Below are 17536 nucleotides of genomic sequence, written 5' to 3' on the forward strand. Positions count from 1 at the left end.
AGGAGGGGAGAGGGACTGAATGAGAAAGTCACACAGATGTTGCCTTAGCATTTGATGGGGAAATATAGAGAGGACAGGGAGGGTGCAGTGAAGGATGGGAGAACTTTGTGCTGAGTAAAGACCCTGGCTTCTCTTTTATTCTCTCTCATGCTGAGCTTGAAACAAAGTCTTTTTTCAACATTGAGCTCAGGTAAAAGCAGGGGTACATATCTGAGTTGACATCATTCACAATTTCCTGTATATTTTTAGAGTGCAGGTGATGTGCTATTTCTTTGAAATACGTACAAGTTGACAACGTTAAGAATAATCTAAAGTATAGTGCTGTAAAAAAAGGACATATATTCAATGCTTTCTTCCTTCATAGACTATTATGGGATATTCAGCCTGCCTGCAGACGCTTTAATACATTATCAGTAGCCTTCTTCTCTTTTCAGAATTTGTATATTTAATAAAAATGTGAAGTTTCAAGGATACATTTAAAAATATCTACCCAGGATCGACGACAATGGGATTAAGATGTTATGATAATTGTGTGCAGGGCGAGATGAAGAGAGGCAAGGCCCCTGCTTCCAGGAGAGCTGAAATTCAGCATCTGTATCAAACCTACGCCTCAGGACAGACCATTTTACCTGCCTGTGCCCTCCTCCGTTTCCTCCACAAAGAGCAGAACGAGCTCACAGCAAATGAAGAGACTGCAGAGAGTTTGATTGATAGATATGAGATCGAAGAGATAGGTAAGCACAGGGACAAATGTGTACCATGTCCGGCTGCTTGTTGCTCATTAAATAGAGTATAAAACCCCCCACTCTTAATGGTGCTCATTTAGTTAAAATAGAAATCAAAACTTAAGCTTCAACGATGCCCTGCGGACAAAGTGATTTGCTGTAAGCCGCGAGTCAGGGGGTTGGAATGACAGAAGGAAAATGGAAGATACGGGCATGTCAGTGGACTAGTAGACCAGATGTTTTCTAGGGCTCAGTGTACTGCTGGTTAATTCACAGCAACACAAATAACAGAAAGGAGAAAAACAACAAGACAAGTTCACGGCTCGTCTGGGCTACAGCTAAACCATATTTTTTCACTTAGGAGAGAGCTTTGAGAAGCAGTTTTGAGCTTTTGAGCATGGGGAATTCATCTAAAATGTAACTCATCTGAATGAACGATGATCTAAATGTCAGAATGTACGTCATTTCACATAATATCTCTTAGATCAGCCAACTTTAAGGAACATTTTAAAGCCTACATTTTCTACAGCAGACATTTTGACTTGTCATAGCAGAAAAGTTAGTTAAACCAACTTAAGGTCTCAGTCCAGTATCCCAGCGTCCCAGTATAGTATAACAGTGAGCCAGCCTGCTCAATACCAGGATCCCAAAACTGGTTTACCTAACATTTTTGCAGCTGTTTTTAATATTATTTAGTTATGTAAAAATGTTGATTTTCAGGACAGGGATGCATTTTTCCTACACTAGTGATCGGTGGGAGTTGATTTGATTGATGATTCATTTTAAATGTAATGTTTATCTTGTCAAGTCTCATGTTTGAATGAAGTTGTTGCTCTATTTTGAAGGAGCTATATGCTACGCTAGTGGCTATAATCATATGTAAACTGAACTGTTGGATGGATTGCTCTGACATTTTGCACAGACATTCATGGTGCCAGAGCAAGCATCTCACTTTGGTGGTTTATGACCAAATACCAGGAAAAAGGAATGACGCTCCCTTCAGACTCGGCTGTGCAATCTGTTAAATTAAAATCATCTGACTTTGTCATCCTAAAATGCTAAACAAAGAAGTGAACATGGTAAGCATTATTCCTGCTAAACATTGCCATGGCTGCCAAACACAGAACATTAGCATAGCATTGAGTCATCTGCCTCACAAAGTTACTGGCATGTCTAGACTCTTATCCTAGATATTAATTTGATTAGTTTTAATATTTTAAGACTAGGGATAGAGCTTTTACTTTAGATGGCTGGTGGAGTCTTTTTTTTTGTTGCATTTGCTAGAATAACTAATGCTGATTTTAAATTGTGGCTGTGGTACTCTGCTCCTCTCTCCTCTTCCAGCCAGAGAAAGCAGGTCCATGACATTTGAAGGATTCCTGAGATACATGGAGTCTAAAGACTGCTGTGTGTTCGACCAGGCACACACTTCAGTGTACCAATACATGGACCAGCCTCTCACCCATTACTTCATCTCCTCGTCACACAACACCTATCTGACTGGTGATCAGATAGTGGGAAAGAGCCACCTGGATGCCTATGTGAGGTAGGAATACAGGATTCATCTGTATATAAAGCCAACATTTACATATCCGTTGAAATCTTTATAAAGTGTTTAATTGATCTGCTATTTAATGCAAGTCAACACTAATGATATGGCCCAATTAAACACCATTTGGCTCTGATACTGATCTAGAACAACTTTCAATGGACTATCACTTTCTTCCCAAAGTGTCTCCAGACCTACATGTGTGTTATCAGGATTCTCTCATTTCATTGACCCATTCGCGCTGAGGCACAGTGAAATTGCTGTGGTCCCTTTATGGACAATGGAGGTGATTACAAAAGGGGCTGATGGAAGCAGAAGTACCGTATTTATGGTCTCTGTGAAAGTGCTGAGCGCTGAAGCCAGCTGGTGGAGTGAAACCCTCCAAACCAGCGGCCTGGCAGCCTGGGTTTACTACGATAATGAAAGAATCATAGAGAGGAGAACAACATGGCAGGAGGAAAAAAGTGTCCGTCTTATTTATTTCACAGGTGGGAGGGGGAACAAAATCATTCAATTTATATGTTGGATTAAAAAATAAAGAATCCACAAGAGCCTACAGTATCTCACAAAAGTGAGTACACCCCTCACATTTTTGTAAATATTTTATTATAACTTTTCACACTGAAGATATGACACTTTGATACAATGTAAAGTAGTCAGTGTACAGCTTGTATAACAGTGTAAATTGCTGTGCCCTCAAAATAACTCAACACACAGCCATTAATGTCTAAACCGTTGGCAACAAAAGTGAAAATGGCCAAATTGTCCCCAAAGTGTCAATATTTTGTGTGGCGACCATGATTTTCCAGAACTGCCTTGACTCTCTTGGGCATAGAGTTCACTAGAGCTTCACAGGTTGCCACTGGAATCCTCTTCCACTCCTCCTAGACGACAACATCACAGAGCTGGTGGATGTTAGAGACCTTGCGCTCCTCCACCTTCCGTTTGAGGATGCACAGATGCTCAATAGGGTTTAGGTCTAGAGACATGCTTGGCCAGTCCATCACCTTTACCCTCAGTTTCTTTAGCAAGGCAGTGGTCATCTTGGAGGTGTGTTTGGGGTCGTTATCATGTTGGAATACTGCCCTGCGGCCGTTTCCAAAGGGAGGGGATCATACTCTGCTTCAGTATGTCACAGTACATGTTGGCATTCATGGTTCCCTCAATGAACTGTAGCTCCCCACAGCCGGCAGCACTCATGCAGCCAAAAACCATGACACTCCCACCACCATGCTTGACTGTAGACAAGACACACTTGTCTTTGTACTCCTCACCTGGTTGCTGCCACACACGCTTGACACCATCGGAACCAAATAAGTTTATCTTGGTCTTAGCAGACCACAGGACATGGTTCCAGTAATCCATGTCCTTAGTCTGCTTGTCTTCAGCAAACTGTTTGTGGGCTTTCTTGTGCATCATCTTTAGAAGAGGCTTCTTTCTGGGACGACACCCATGCAGACGAATTTGATACAGTGTGCGGTGTATAGTCTGAGCACTGACAGACTGACCCCCCACCCCTTTAACCTCTGCAGCAATGCTGGCAGCCGTCATACGTCTATTTTCAAGAGACAACCTCTGGATATGACGCTGAGCACGTGCACTCAACTTCTTTGGCTTGTTCTGAGTGGAACCTGTCCTGTTAAACCACTGTATGGTTTTGGCCACCGTGCTGCAGCTCAGTTTCAGGGTGTTGGCAATCTTCTTATAGCCTAGGCCATCTTTATGTAGAGCAACAATTCTTTTTTTCAGATCCTCAGAGAGTTCTTTGCCATGAAGTGCCTTGTTGAACTTCCAGTGACCAGTATGAGTGTGAGAGCGATAACACCAGATTTAACACACCTGCTCCCCATTCACACCTGAGACCTTGTAACACTAAGAGTCACATCACACCAGGGAGGGAAAATGGCTAATTGGGCACAATTTGGCCAGTTTCACTGTTGTTGCCAGCGGTTTAGACATTAATAGCTGTGTGTTTCAGTTATTTTGAGGGCACAGCAAATGTGCACTGTTATACAAGCTGTACACTGACTACTTTACATTGTATCAAAGTGTCATATCTTCAGTGCTGTCCCATCAAAAGTTATAATAAAATATTTACAAAAATGTGAGGGGTGTACTCACTTTTGTGAGTTACTGTATATGTTGACAACGAAACAAAAGTACAATTGCTGTAATTTAACCGTAGAGAAGGTGTAGAAGTATTCCAACATTTTGGGATATAGATTACAACTATAATGTCAGTGCTTGGAGGATGAAGATAGCTGTTTTTTTCTCTCCACATGCTGTTCCTTTCCACATTAAGTTGTACAACTGCAGAAAATGAAAGCACTGCATTTTCATAAATGAAAATGCAGGCAGCAGTCATAACGTGACAATATGATGCTTCTTTGCAACTCGGCCATGCATTAACTAAGAGCAATACGATCATAGTGACATTTCTGTGACCAAAGACAAAAACAAAGCTGAGAAACGAAAAGAAAGAACAACATGGACTCTCGAATGTTGAATACACTCACAGCAGACACACATACAAGTGTGCCATCATAAAATGGCAAAAAACCTTGGAAAAATATTTGATTTACCAACCAGCAGAAATATTCCAGAATAAAAAGGGTGATATAACTTTGCATCAGGGTTGCAAGAAAATGTAGCATTGCCCCACGACCGGCTGTGAAAGTGGTATAATTTGTGTCCAATACCAAGAGGAAGCTACATGAATAAACAATAAAAGCACCAAAACAAATTCTGTACTGCATAAAACTCGACCATATTTTGAATGCACAGAAAGCACATAAATAGAAATGTAGAAGCACCATTTAAGGAGCAGAAGCAGAAAAAACTGTTAGGATGAATAATGACAGTGCAGTGTTTGCGATACGTTATTCATATTTATTATATGCATGCAATTTGTCATGCATGAGATGCAAGGAATCAGCTTGTTTGTAATTTCTCATGCTGTATAAGGGCTTTTCCTAGTGTTGCTACAGCTCAGTGTGTCTGCAAGTGTCTTAAAATGCATCAGGCGTTTATGTGTGCGTGTGTTTTTGTGGCGCAGTGCTCTGAGGAAAGGCTGCCGCTGTCTGGAGATTGACTGCTGGGATGGGCCGGATATGGAGCCTGTAGTCTATCATGGCTACACCCTGACCACTAAGATACTCTTTAAGGACGTCATCACCACTGTGGAGCAACATGCCTTCGAGGTAATATGTTGTAGTGTGTTACATGATGTATTTCCTGTAGTAGTGCCCCGGGCATCTTATTGAGAGGAGCTCCTGCTTCTGTAGCCTCTGAGAGCATACATGGAAAAATGTGCTCTAATTAATAACCTCTCTGATCATAATGCTTTGCCTGCAAGTAGTCTTTGATTCCGTTCATTTATCTGTGATGTGTCGCGAGACTTAAAAGCCTGCAGAGAAAGCAGATGATCCAGGTTGATGCTAACTCTTGGAAATTGTGATGTTTTTTTCATGTGATTATTTCTTGACAGGTGTCTGCCTACCCAGTGATCCTGTCATTAGAAAACCATTGCTCTCGGGAGCAGCAAGAAGTCATGGCCAAGTACCTGGCCTCTATCCTGGGGGAGAAGCTGCTGAGAACTCCCTTGGATCACCTGACCACTGGAGACCTCCCTAGCCCAAACGTAAGAGCTTGACTATGTGAGTGGTAAATCTGAAGCAGAATCTGTGTTTTGTTTTAGAGCTGCTGATACAGGCCGAGGCATGATAGTGTTTGTATGTATAAATCCTCATCGCCTCTCATGGCAAAGCAAAACAAGGAGAAAATGAGACCTTTCGGTCGTCACTAAGGGCCTCATTAGTCTCTCACTGAGCCTGCCTGTGCCTCTCCTCCTCTGGGACGCAGGGCTAAATGGACGCCTGGATTTGCAGGCCCCTTTAATCTCAGGGAAAAAAATCGAATGTGAGGTGGTTGATCATGGAGTGTCCATTATTTTGAACACGAAGAGGTACTTGAGCTGACTGTTCATTTACTGATTACCCTTTTTGGGTTCTGACACTGGGAAGCGTCTGCCCATGCACTTCACTGAGCGCCTGGCCTGAAACATGCAGGGAAGTCACTCCAGTCTATTGAATATGAAGAGGAGGATGAAGGGTTTTTTCTCTGTGAGGGGATGAATGTGTGCTGTCTCTGCGGAGTTTCTGCACTGCCTCTGCCTTCTACTGCTTGGGATTTCACTGCAAGTAATGAGTTGTGTATTATCCCGAGTGTGCATATAAGATTTTCTTCCCCATATCGTTCTTTATGACTCAGGAAGTTGGGGCTCAGATAGGAGCCCCAGCACTAATGGTCTCATCTTCACTGTTAACCCCCCAGCAACTTCAACCGAATCAGAGTTCATGTGTAACACTCATACAGCTTCACACCCAAGTTACCATCCAATTACGAAAGTGCTACTGATATAAAACTCTGAGAAGTGTTCATTACCTCATATTCCACCGCGACCACTTAGATCAAAGGTTTGAAATCAGTTATTACTCTACTTTATTCTATTTCTACAGTAAACATGGGCAAAATGATCTCCTAAATTACGTCAACACAAGCAAAGCCTCCGTTCCAGCTCTCCTGTCATTTAGTGTAACTGCAATGAAGAATGAAAGAGTGCAGTGCCAAAGGAAGCTCTGAATCGTATAATTTCCATGCTATATGGACTCCTAAGGGTTAATGTTGGCAGAACTGTAATTATTTTGCATATTTTGCCTGTCCATACAGTGAAGTTCACAGCGTTACTTCCTGCCATGTGGCTCACCATGGAGCTGCTTCCAAGTCCAGACCATAATGTTTTTAAAAACTTTTAGCATGTTGCTGCTCATCTGCATAAGGAGCCTTATACGGTTAAAGCAGATTTAAATACCGGTGGTGAAATACAGCAGCATATGTGTGATTAAGTGATTCACCTGCTGCTTCCTGCTTCTCTGTCTTGTCAAACCTGGCTGCGCATATGTACTTATGTGGATTTGGCTACAGAGTGACTCTTTAAAAAATACTTCTCAGAGAGTAGGCGTTTGTTTTTCAAATTTTGCAGATGCAGGAACAGGGACAGTTTGAAGTTTGTTTGACTGATGAAACAGTGTGATGGATCGTAGTGAATGAAGGTGCCTATGATTTATGTACCATTGCTTTTATTCATGTTTGAATGAATGCTCCTATGTGTATTTGTGGGGAATAACAGGACCTGAAGTATAAGATCCTCATCAAGAACAAAAAGCTTAAGCCTCACATTGACACAGAGGGCCCATCATGCACAGAGACAGAGGAGAGTGTAGACGAGGGAGAGGAGGATGAGGATGAGGATGAGGAGGACGAGGATCATCAAACCAAAGCAAAGTTCTGGTCTTCCAAAAAGTCAGGGTTAAAGATAAAAGTAAGTCAGTTAGATTTAGGAAAAGCTCTCTAGACGACTTCAACGATAAGATGATAAAAGGTGCAGTTTATCTCTTGTATTTCTACACTTTGTTGTAATTTGGTGAATTTTTCCTTGTTTTTTTTCTTCCTCTTTACCCGAAATGTGATGAGTAGAAGGAGAAGGTGGCAGTAGCAGAAGCTTTATCTGACCTGGTCGTGTACACCAAGTCTGTCAAGTTCATCAGCTTCAGTCTTTCAAAGGACAATCAGAACTACAACGAGAACACATCAATGGCAGAGAAGAAAGCACGCAAGCTAGCCAAAGCCTCAGGTATAATCTTTTTTATGGAGTTGAAATTATGGGAAGAAAAAAAAAGAAGTAAGCCTGGCTGTAAAGTAATAAAGATAGTGAACAATGGATTAAATATTACAAAATCTAATTCTGATGAGTGAAGCAGATTCACATGAGTTATAATGACATTGAGTTCAAAGAAGAAGTCTCTGTAGATCCTCTTTGGACGACAAATGCAATTACATCTCGTCCCATAAACTTCTTTAATTGCGAAGGCATATTGAACATGACATATACGACATAGGGGAATTCTTTATAGGGAATAAAGCAAAACAGCACAAGCCCAGAAATGTGCATTATACGCTCACTGTTGGGGAGGTGTAGGCGCCCGCAGAGGTTCGAATCAACTGATAATCAGTTAAACTGTCATCGTGCTGCGGTGCGGCAGTATGTTAGAGAAACAGCGATGTAGAGAAATGAAATCTGCTGCTGCAGAGGAGGAATGACATTTTACAGACATACAACTGTATTACGAGCTTGTAGGAAGGGAGCATGAACAGCCTCGGCAATCTAAAAATCGTGTAGTCTCTTGTCATCCTAAAGCCCTGCAGGGAAACACACAGCTCTGCTGCGATCACACAAAGACTGAAGCTATGTGCATCGTTTTGTCTAGTCTATCCAGAATGATGTCAATTATACAGGCGTTAAAACCTGATCAGGGTAAACGACTTGCTCTTTTTATGGTTTTCTTAACATTTCCATTTCACATTAGGATCAAAAAACGATGTATAAAAGTTATAGGATCCTTTTTCAGTTCATATTTGAGCGACTAATCAGTAAATCAGAGAGTCAAGAATGAAATACGTGATGTCAAGTTTCTTTTAAACTGACATTTTTATTATTGGTATTATTAAAGAGGCTCTATTGTGCTTTTCTGGGTGTTCCCTTGCCTGTAGTGTGTTATATAGGTGTTCTGTGCATGGAAATGGTCTGCAAAGGCTAAAATCCCAAAGTTCCCTCCAGAGTTTGAGTTTGAAATTCCACTATTGGACTCCTTTGTTTACTTCTATAACATAATGTACTCAGTATGTAACACTCGCAATCTATTGGCTAGCACTCCAACACATTGTACGTGATAGGCTGAGGGGCGGGACATTTCTAAGGGGTTTACCAATCACAACGGAGCCGGCCAGCTTACCAGTCAGAGCCGACTGGGCTCTGGTTTCAGACAGAGGGTGAGCCTGGTGTGGATGGTATCATAGGATTGATATCTGTATAGTCTTAATCTGTGCACTTTGTCCTTATTGTGTGTGTCAGAGGAGACATTTCACCTGTGATTGCTGTGCGTCCTCTCTCAGGTGCAGTCTTTGTTCAGCACAACAAAAGGTTCCTCAGCAGGATCTACCCAGCAGGCTCCAGAACCTCGTCCTCCAACTACAACCCTCAGGAGTTTTGGAACGTCGGCTCGCATCTCGGTGAGTCTGAGGGGGCAAATTTATGCCTGCCTGTGTGCAAACAGAAGGCATGACATAAAACAACACAATATGCCCACATGCATTTACACGCATACATTTATAATAAGTGTATGACAGAACAAACTGGGCTGATTCCACCTTTTTTGTAAAATGACAACACAATTCCAAACTTAGAAGATGAATGCGATATTTTTTAAATATTTTTGTCAAGGATTTTATTTTTCGTGATTGGTCAATAAAGACTGAAATGAATTTGTCTTTTCTTAAAACAAATCAAATAAAACCATCAATGAATTGAATTAATTGTAAGTTACTTCATATTTTCATGCTGCTTTTTGGTGGCTTTTGTAGTTAAGAATGAAACCCTTAAATCAATTCAAAAGTAATGAAAGATAATTAATTGAATTCCTTTGTGTGAGCGGTTTCAACAGGAATCAAAAAGTTCTCCACACACAGTGAGCAACCACCACAATTAATTATAAGCTTTAGAAATGAACAGAAGTGTGGCCCAGAAACCGAAAATCGCCAAATTTAAAAACGGACAACCTGTCCAAGTGTCCTTTCGATAAGCAGTGAAAAGAACATTTCATTCCAGTTCACAACCTGGGCACCTCATCTGTGTTTGCCCTGGAGCAAGTCCTCTCCTGGCCCTTATCACACATTTCCTAAATTGATTTGCACTCCCTGTGTCTTTTTTTCTCACTCACTTTAAACTCCATCCTTGTCTGGGTCACGGCATTACTATTTTTTTCGTTTTCATTTCTTTAGAGTCAAGCATGATAATTGGGCTTGACTCAACATGACTGTGCTCCTGAGAGTATACCTAAATTCATTCATGAACATGACATCCTCATGCCTTCTGGCAATGCATGACTCCCCGTGAACTTAAGGTCACCACCCTGATCGGTCTGGCACTTCCCTAGCCAGTGTGCCTGTCACATCGTCTGTCTTTACATCCCTCTCATCCGTCTGCATCGCTCAGTCAGTCTGACACTGATTCTGAGGCGCAGCGCTGCTGATCGCTGAGCACACCGTCTACGTGCTATGTTGGCAGTTGTGCAGATGGTGAGCGGCCCTTTTCACGGCTGCAAGGAGGCTGCGGTACAAAGCATCAGAGCATCAGAATACATGAACACTGGGACCCTGTCACATACACGTATGTAACAACATTCAGGAGGTAGCATTGCAGGGTTTTGTTAAGAGAAAATTAAGTGTTTTGCATCATTTATCCACGTTATTGCCGACTCACAAGTGCAAAATCCAATCCAGCAGAGATGTATCATTATCTGTCAGTAGGATTACATGTGCTGTTTTTTTTTATCTGACTTTCTAGTTAGTGAAGACATGATATGCACACATGCCAAAACAGAGCTTTGCACTGCAGAAAAAGCACTACACGCGCACTTATTGCACAGTTGGTGATTTTGAATGCGTCCCTGATGCAATGTACGCTTCTGTTGGGGAAACATTTCAAGTTATTGTATAATTTAGCTCCCCTCCTGCAGAACCTTAAAGAGAGAAGGTACGCAGGAGATCATCTCACGCTGTTTGTTGCATTTGAACAATCTTTAAGGTATTCTTAATTTGTTTCTACAAAAGGAAAACATCCTTTTTCTCACTGTTCCGACAATGTCCCATGGTGTTTTTCAGTGGCTCTGAATTTCCAGTCTCTGGGCTTGCCTATGGACCTTAATGATGGTCGTTTCCAGGACAACGGGGGCTGCGGATACATCCTGAAGCCGCCGGTGCTCATGTCCAGTCATGAGAGCTTTGATCCCAGCTGCAGCCAGCACAACCTCAAACCCACACACCTGCTGCTCAAGGTACAGCCATGAAGCACTGAACGCTCAGTAATCCACTCAAGGCGGATTTATGGATTAAGGTGTAATGTTAATGGACTGTGTGTGTGTGCATGTGTGTGTGTTTGTTTATGCCTCACAATATAGCTTGTCCTACTTTCAGCCTGAAGATAAATGCTTTCCTGCCGGATGCTGTGAACCAGCAATAATGTAAATCTCCTGGAGAGTGTCTGCATTTAATTAGATTATCTCCTTCAGAAAGTTAAGGCAATAGAACAATACGGTGATATAATGCAATTAGACCCGGGGCCAAATTAATAAATCATTATTTTAAGCTTGTTAGTGGGCAGTAATAGCAGCACTTGTACTGACTCTAAGCCACATAACAATGGATGAATGAAGCTGTAAAGAACACAGTCACATCTCTTTAGTGTGCCATCAGGAAGACTGTCACACACTAACTCTTCTAAGCCCAATTATGGAGATACAACAGTTCCCTCTTATGTAAAACATTATTGTGGGACTTAGAGACATCCGAGGCTTTGTACTGCAAAGACAATATGTGGAATTGCCTGGGATCACATGGGACTCGTACAGACGTACAGCAGAGGAGGTCGACAAGGGAATATTATAGTTACTCTGCCAGAATCAGTGGCATGAACAGCTATGAATCATTAAGAAAACCCCTCCTTCAGAATTACAGTAACTGACCTTTAAAATGACTGCAAATATATGTTGGTTTTTCAAATGGAACTGTTACTATTTCTGGATTGATTTAGCTCAGTCAGTATTGCAGTATTACAGATATATGATGCTAAAGCCTATCATACAGAATTTCAATTTGGTTTGACTCTTTTCTGATGAAAGAAATAACAGGCCATGAGGATGCATACACTCAGTACATCACACTTCTTCTAAACTCACCCTGTGAGAAACCCTACCTATATTTATTCACACCATCATTCTGTATTATTTGATCACTTCAGGGAAAATCCTGCAATCTTGACTCAGCTCTGAACTCAGCTGAAATCAGAGTCACGAGTAGTGGTGTAACATAGGGGGTTGCATTTTCAATCTTTAAACCGTAAATTATTCATCTGTTCAGGAAAACAATATTTTTCCCTTGAGTTGTCATGAGCCTGTTTAGCATAACACTGTCAACTACAAACAATGGGCAGCTTTTCAATGCAAATTGCAAATCATTTATGAAATTATAACTGCAAACTGTTCTATACCGTTGTAACTGTGGATGAGCAAAATGCATGCTTTTTGGTAGCATGACTTTAGGAGAGGAATGGGACTGTAATTTTGGTCCGGACACTGTAAAGCTCCATCAGTTGCAAGCGGGGCATGTCGTGATAAGTACATGCAGGTTTGTCTTTGATCAGAGCCGGGAAGGGAAGGCTCAGTGTGAGAGGACTGCAGATAAGCCAGCCTCTCTCCAGACTTGTGTAATTACAGCCCTCTCCCCTCCCTTCTTTTTTCCAGTCTAAATGGCACTCCTGTTTTCTTATTTTTGGTAGGATGTACTGTTTTAATTCCTGATAACAATAACATTCTCAAACACCCCCTTTTGGGATAATCAGCACTGCATGTATATGTTTATCGACAGGTGTTCAGTGGGTCCAATTTACCCATCTCCAGGAGTGGCAAAGCTCTGGACTCCTTCGTCAGAGTGGAGGTTTATGGGATCTCATCTGACTCGCACAGAAAACACACACACACTGTCAAAAACAACTGTAAGTACTGAAACACCAACTGTATATGACCTTGTTGGGAGATCAAGATACATTTTGATTGTTCCACCTTTATTTTGCCAGACTTAGCTTTACTGATATCTTTTTACCTTCATTTTTAATACTTAATTATTTTTTCAGAAGCTGATATTGGTTGTGGGCCATATTTGGAATTATTCTGAATTTGGAAATTGCATTCATATCGGAAGATTGGGAGTACAAACAGCAGACAAAAGACAGCCTAATGTCATACTAGCAGAAATGTGAAGCTGTAACTCTAGGCACATCGGTGCTTTAGCCTGAATGGTTAAAAAAATGCTAACAAGTTAACAACGACAAAGCTAACATGCTGATGTGTAGCAAATTTATGTTTACCATGTTAGCTTAGTAAATGATAACTAATGCTTATGAGTAATAAATAAAAAACTGCAGCTGAGGCTATTTGAAATGGCATTTGTTTCGCAGGTATTTGGTCATAAAATAAGTGTTTTGTGAGAACATGCTGAGCATCAGCATACTGTCAGGCAATGTGGCTAATCCTTCAAGTGGAAACATGGAAATCACCATGTCTGGATTCTTGGTAGTTTTCTATGACAGTATTTCTTCTATTTTTTTCAATTCCTTTTAAATGTATTTTCCAGTAAGCTACAGAGGCTTCTGAGGAAAAGTGTGCTGATGAGTTTTTTCAAAAATGTAGAAGTGGATTTCCTTTGAAGAGAAGTCTGTCATGCACTATTTCTATGACTGGAAACATGGAGCTGACAGTCACTGCACACAGGATGAAGTGCTACATTGATTTTATGAGCACCATTTGAATCATCATACTGATCTTACACAGATATTTTGATTTCAGAAGTATGAGTGTGCCATATCACCCATATTCAAAATGACTTCACTCATATTTTATGGTGAAAAATGTGAAACTCACTGTTTGGCTTTTTAATTTAGTGCACAAAACTTTCATCAGACTTATCAATTCTGGAGGTTTATCGTTCAGCTGTCATGCTTTTTGACAGACGTCTCACATTTCAAATGATACCACTATAACTATAAAACATACAGTATGTTGCATTTAGCTCTGCGCTTTTGTTTTTGAAACTGGCATCATGAAAATGAATTTAATGTCAAGAGAAAATTGACGAGATACATCAGTATATTGCTGAGGGAGGGAGGGAGTGGAGAGAGGGAGGGGGAGAGAGGGGGAGATAGTAAAAGTCCTAGAGGGCGCAGAGCACTTATTCATGGGCATAAATCATAAAACCATTTCAAACTATGTAACAGATAAGGTCACTGGTGGAAATAAATGAATGTGGGTTTGGATACAAATTTGAATTTAACAGAGGAACTTGAGAAAATTGTTTTGAATAGAAAAAAGATCGAGGGCTGCAGCAGAGATGACTCATCAGTTATCTACGTGTGCTCTACTCATCTGTCATAGTAAAATTGCAACCAAACGTAATATTATTATAATAGGTTTTCTAGTGTGGGTGTGATAATCCATTATTTACTCTCTAGATACCAATGTCATTTGTCGGTCAGCTCCACACTTGAGTCCGGTCTGATTTGCAGACTTCCAGTCCCCTGCAGGATGAATTTTAATAACTTCATAGATTACTTGGACTTTTTCTCCAGATCCAAAAGCAGGTCTGAATTTAAATTTAAATACCAGGCAAAACTAATGACGTAACCATCAGCATGTACTTTGTGTTTTTTAATAAGCAGATGATAGCATGCTTAAGTGCTGAACTTATATGGTGAACATGGTAAATAATACCTAGTAAACATACAGTGGGGCAAAAAAGTATTTAGTCAGCCACCAATTGTGCAAGTTCTCCCATTTAAAAAGATGAGAGAGGCCTGTAATTTTTATCATAGGTATACCTCAACTATGAGAGACAAAATGAGAAAAAAAATCCAGGAAATCACATTGTAGGATTTTTAAAGAATTAATTGGTAAATTTCTCGGTAAAATAAGTATTTGGTCACCTACAAACAAGCAAGATTTCTGGCTCTCACAGACCTGTAACTTCTTCTTTAAGAGGCTCCTCTGTCCTCCACTCGTTACCTGTATTAAGGGCACCTTTTTGAACTCGTTATCAGTATAAAAGACACCTGTCCACAACCTCAAACAGTCATACTCCAAACTCCACTATGGCCAAGACCAAACAGCTGTCAAAGGAGACCAGAGACAAAATTGTAGACCTGCACCAGGCTTGGAAAACTGAATCTGCAATAGGTAAGCAGCTTGGTGTGAAGAAATCAACTGTGGGAGCAATTATTAGAAAATGGAAGACATACAAGACCACTGCTAATCTCCCTCCATCTGGGGCTCCACGCAAGATCTCACCCCGTGGGGTCAAAATGATCACAAGAACGGTGAGCAAAAATCCCAGAACCACACGGGGGGACCTAGTGAATGACCTGCAGAGAGCTGGGACCAAAGTAACAGAGGCTACCATCAGTAACACACTACGCCGCCAGGGGCTTAAATCCTGCAGTTCCAGACGTGTCCCCCTGCTTAAGCCAGTACATGTCCAGGCCCGTCTGAAGTTTGCTAGAGGGCATTTGGATGATCCAGAAGAGGATTGGGAGAATGTCATATGGTCAGATGAAACCAAAATAGAACTTTTTGGTAAAAACTCAACTCGTCGTGTTTGGAGGAGAAAGAATGCAGAGTTGCATCCAAAGAACACCATACCTACTGTGAAGCATGGGGGTGGAAACATCATGCTTTGGGGCTGTTTTTCTGCAAAGGGACCAGGACGACTGATCCGTGTAAAGGAAAGAATGAATGGGGCCATGTATCGTGAGATTTTGAGTGAAAACCTCCTTCCATCAGCAAGGGCACTGAAGATGAAGCGTGGCTGGGTCTTTCAGCATGACAATGATCCCAAACACACCGCCAGGGCTTCGTAAGAAGCATTTCAAGGTCCTGGAGTGGCCTAGCCAATCTCCAGATCTCAACCCCATAGAAAATCTTTGGAGGGAGTTGAAAGTCCGTGTTGCCCAGCGACAGCCCCAAAACATCACTGCTTTAGAGGAGATCTGCATGGAGGAATGGGCCAAAATACCAGCAACAGTGTGTGAAAACCTTGTGAAGACTTACAGAAAACGTTTGACCTCTGTCATTACCAACAAAGGGTATATAACAAAGTATTGAGATGAACTTTTGTTATTGACCAAATACTTATTTTCCACAATCATTTGAAAATAAATTCATTAAAAATCCTACAATGTGATTTTCTGGATTTTTTTTCTCATTCTGTCTCTCATAGTTGAGGTATACCTATGATAAAAATTACAGGCCTCTCTCATCTTTTTAAATGGGAGAACTTGCACAATTGGTGGCTGACTAAATACTTTTTTGCCCCACTGTATGAGGTTAGATGCACATGATCGCTAGCATAGATGTTTAGTCTTGGTATGATTTAATAAAAAGCTAAGACAATATCTCACAGCAGGACCCCTCTATTTTGGTGAATATATCTTTTTCTGTACTTGTAATTAAATAATGCATTAATTATAAATATCCAAAGTAATTCTGGCAGCCATGCTTTAATGAAACTCTTTTATAATATTGTATGTTTTTTCCCTGCAGTAAAAAGCTACAAACACAACCCTGACATGCTACCACCATAACCAATAAAGTTGAAGTGCTAAACTTGGGTTAGTTTAGATCTTGTTTCTGGACAGGGGAATTGGAGTTGAGTATTTGCTCTAAATTTGGCCATGAGCTCTTGAGTAAAATATCTTGTTTACTTTCTACCTACTGCTCCATGTTCATCAGCTAGTTGATCACTTTGAAGTCTAGTTAAAAGGAGAGTTGACTTTTAAAATGGTTCACGAAAAATAATTACGCTTCTTGCCTCAAAACAACACAATTAGATCATTTGAAAACAATGTGTTCAAAATGCATAAGGGGGGTGTAATCATTCTCTGATGGGTCATGACTATGAATGAGACCTTTGACAATACATAGTAATTTAACCCATTATGGATTTTAGTGGTTTTAACTAAACCCAATGATGCTTATTGATTCTAACAAACAAATTCTCATCACCCTTACAGCTCTGAGTCCTAACTGGGATTCTGACATGAACTTCAGCATCAGCGTCCCGGAGCTCTGCCTCCTCCGCTTCTGTGTCCGAGAGCAGACCGGCCTCCTCAGCAGTGAATTTGTAGGACAGTACACGCTGCCCTTCACCAGCCTGAAGAAAGGTGAGCCACAGAGACAGAAAATGAGTGAGAGAGGGGTGTTGGGGGTTGGGACTCAGACAAAGGGGTAAATTACATCAGGTGACATTGTGTGACCATCATTGTATTTCCTTTCACTCACTGTCAGCATTCCTGAAGGTCGGTTTCTGGGTTTTTATGGAAATGTTTCTGTGTGTTCGTATCATGCTCGTGTATTTAGGTGCTATACATACATTTGTTTTCTCGCCCCCCTCTTCCTCCTCTACCTTCAGGTTACCGATGGGTGCCTCTCCGGTCCCGAGACGGATGCAGCATGGATCCAGCCTCCCTCTTCGTCTTTGTTTGGTATTCCTAAAAGCAGCGCCACATATCAAACACACACACACACCCTCCAACAGATAGAGA

General features: G+C 41.1%; 1 protein-coding gene across 1 annotated transcript; it reads left to right on the forward strand.

The window, feature by feature from the left end:
• The first annotated feature begins 544 nt into the window (after positions 1-544).
• LOC134883914 (1-phosphatidylinositol 4,5-bisphosphate phosphodiesterase zeta-1-like) lies at positions 545-17486 on the forward strand. Its single transcript, XM_063912415.1, has 11 exons — positions 545-734; positions 2070-2271; positions 5330-5474; positions 5762-5914; positions 7463-7658; positions 7832-7966; positions 9286-9402; positions 11053-11225; positions 12814-12940; positions 17006-17155; positions 17404-17486. Exons 1-11 carry the CDS (start codon positions 545-547, stop codon positions 17484-17486), a joined length of 1671 nt encoding a protein of 556 aa, XP_063768485.1.
• Positions 17487-17536: the final 50 nt, after the last annotated feature.

This window comes from Eleginops maclovinus, chromosome 2 (genome assembly GCF_036324505.1).
Source record: "Eleginops maclovinus isolate JMC-PN-2008 ecotype Puerto Natales chromosome 2, JC_Emac_rtc_rv5, whole genome shotgun sequence".
Classification (NCBI taxonomy): Eukaryota; Metazoa; Chordata; class Actinopteri; order Perciformes; family Eleginopidae; genus Eleginops; species Eleginops maclovinus.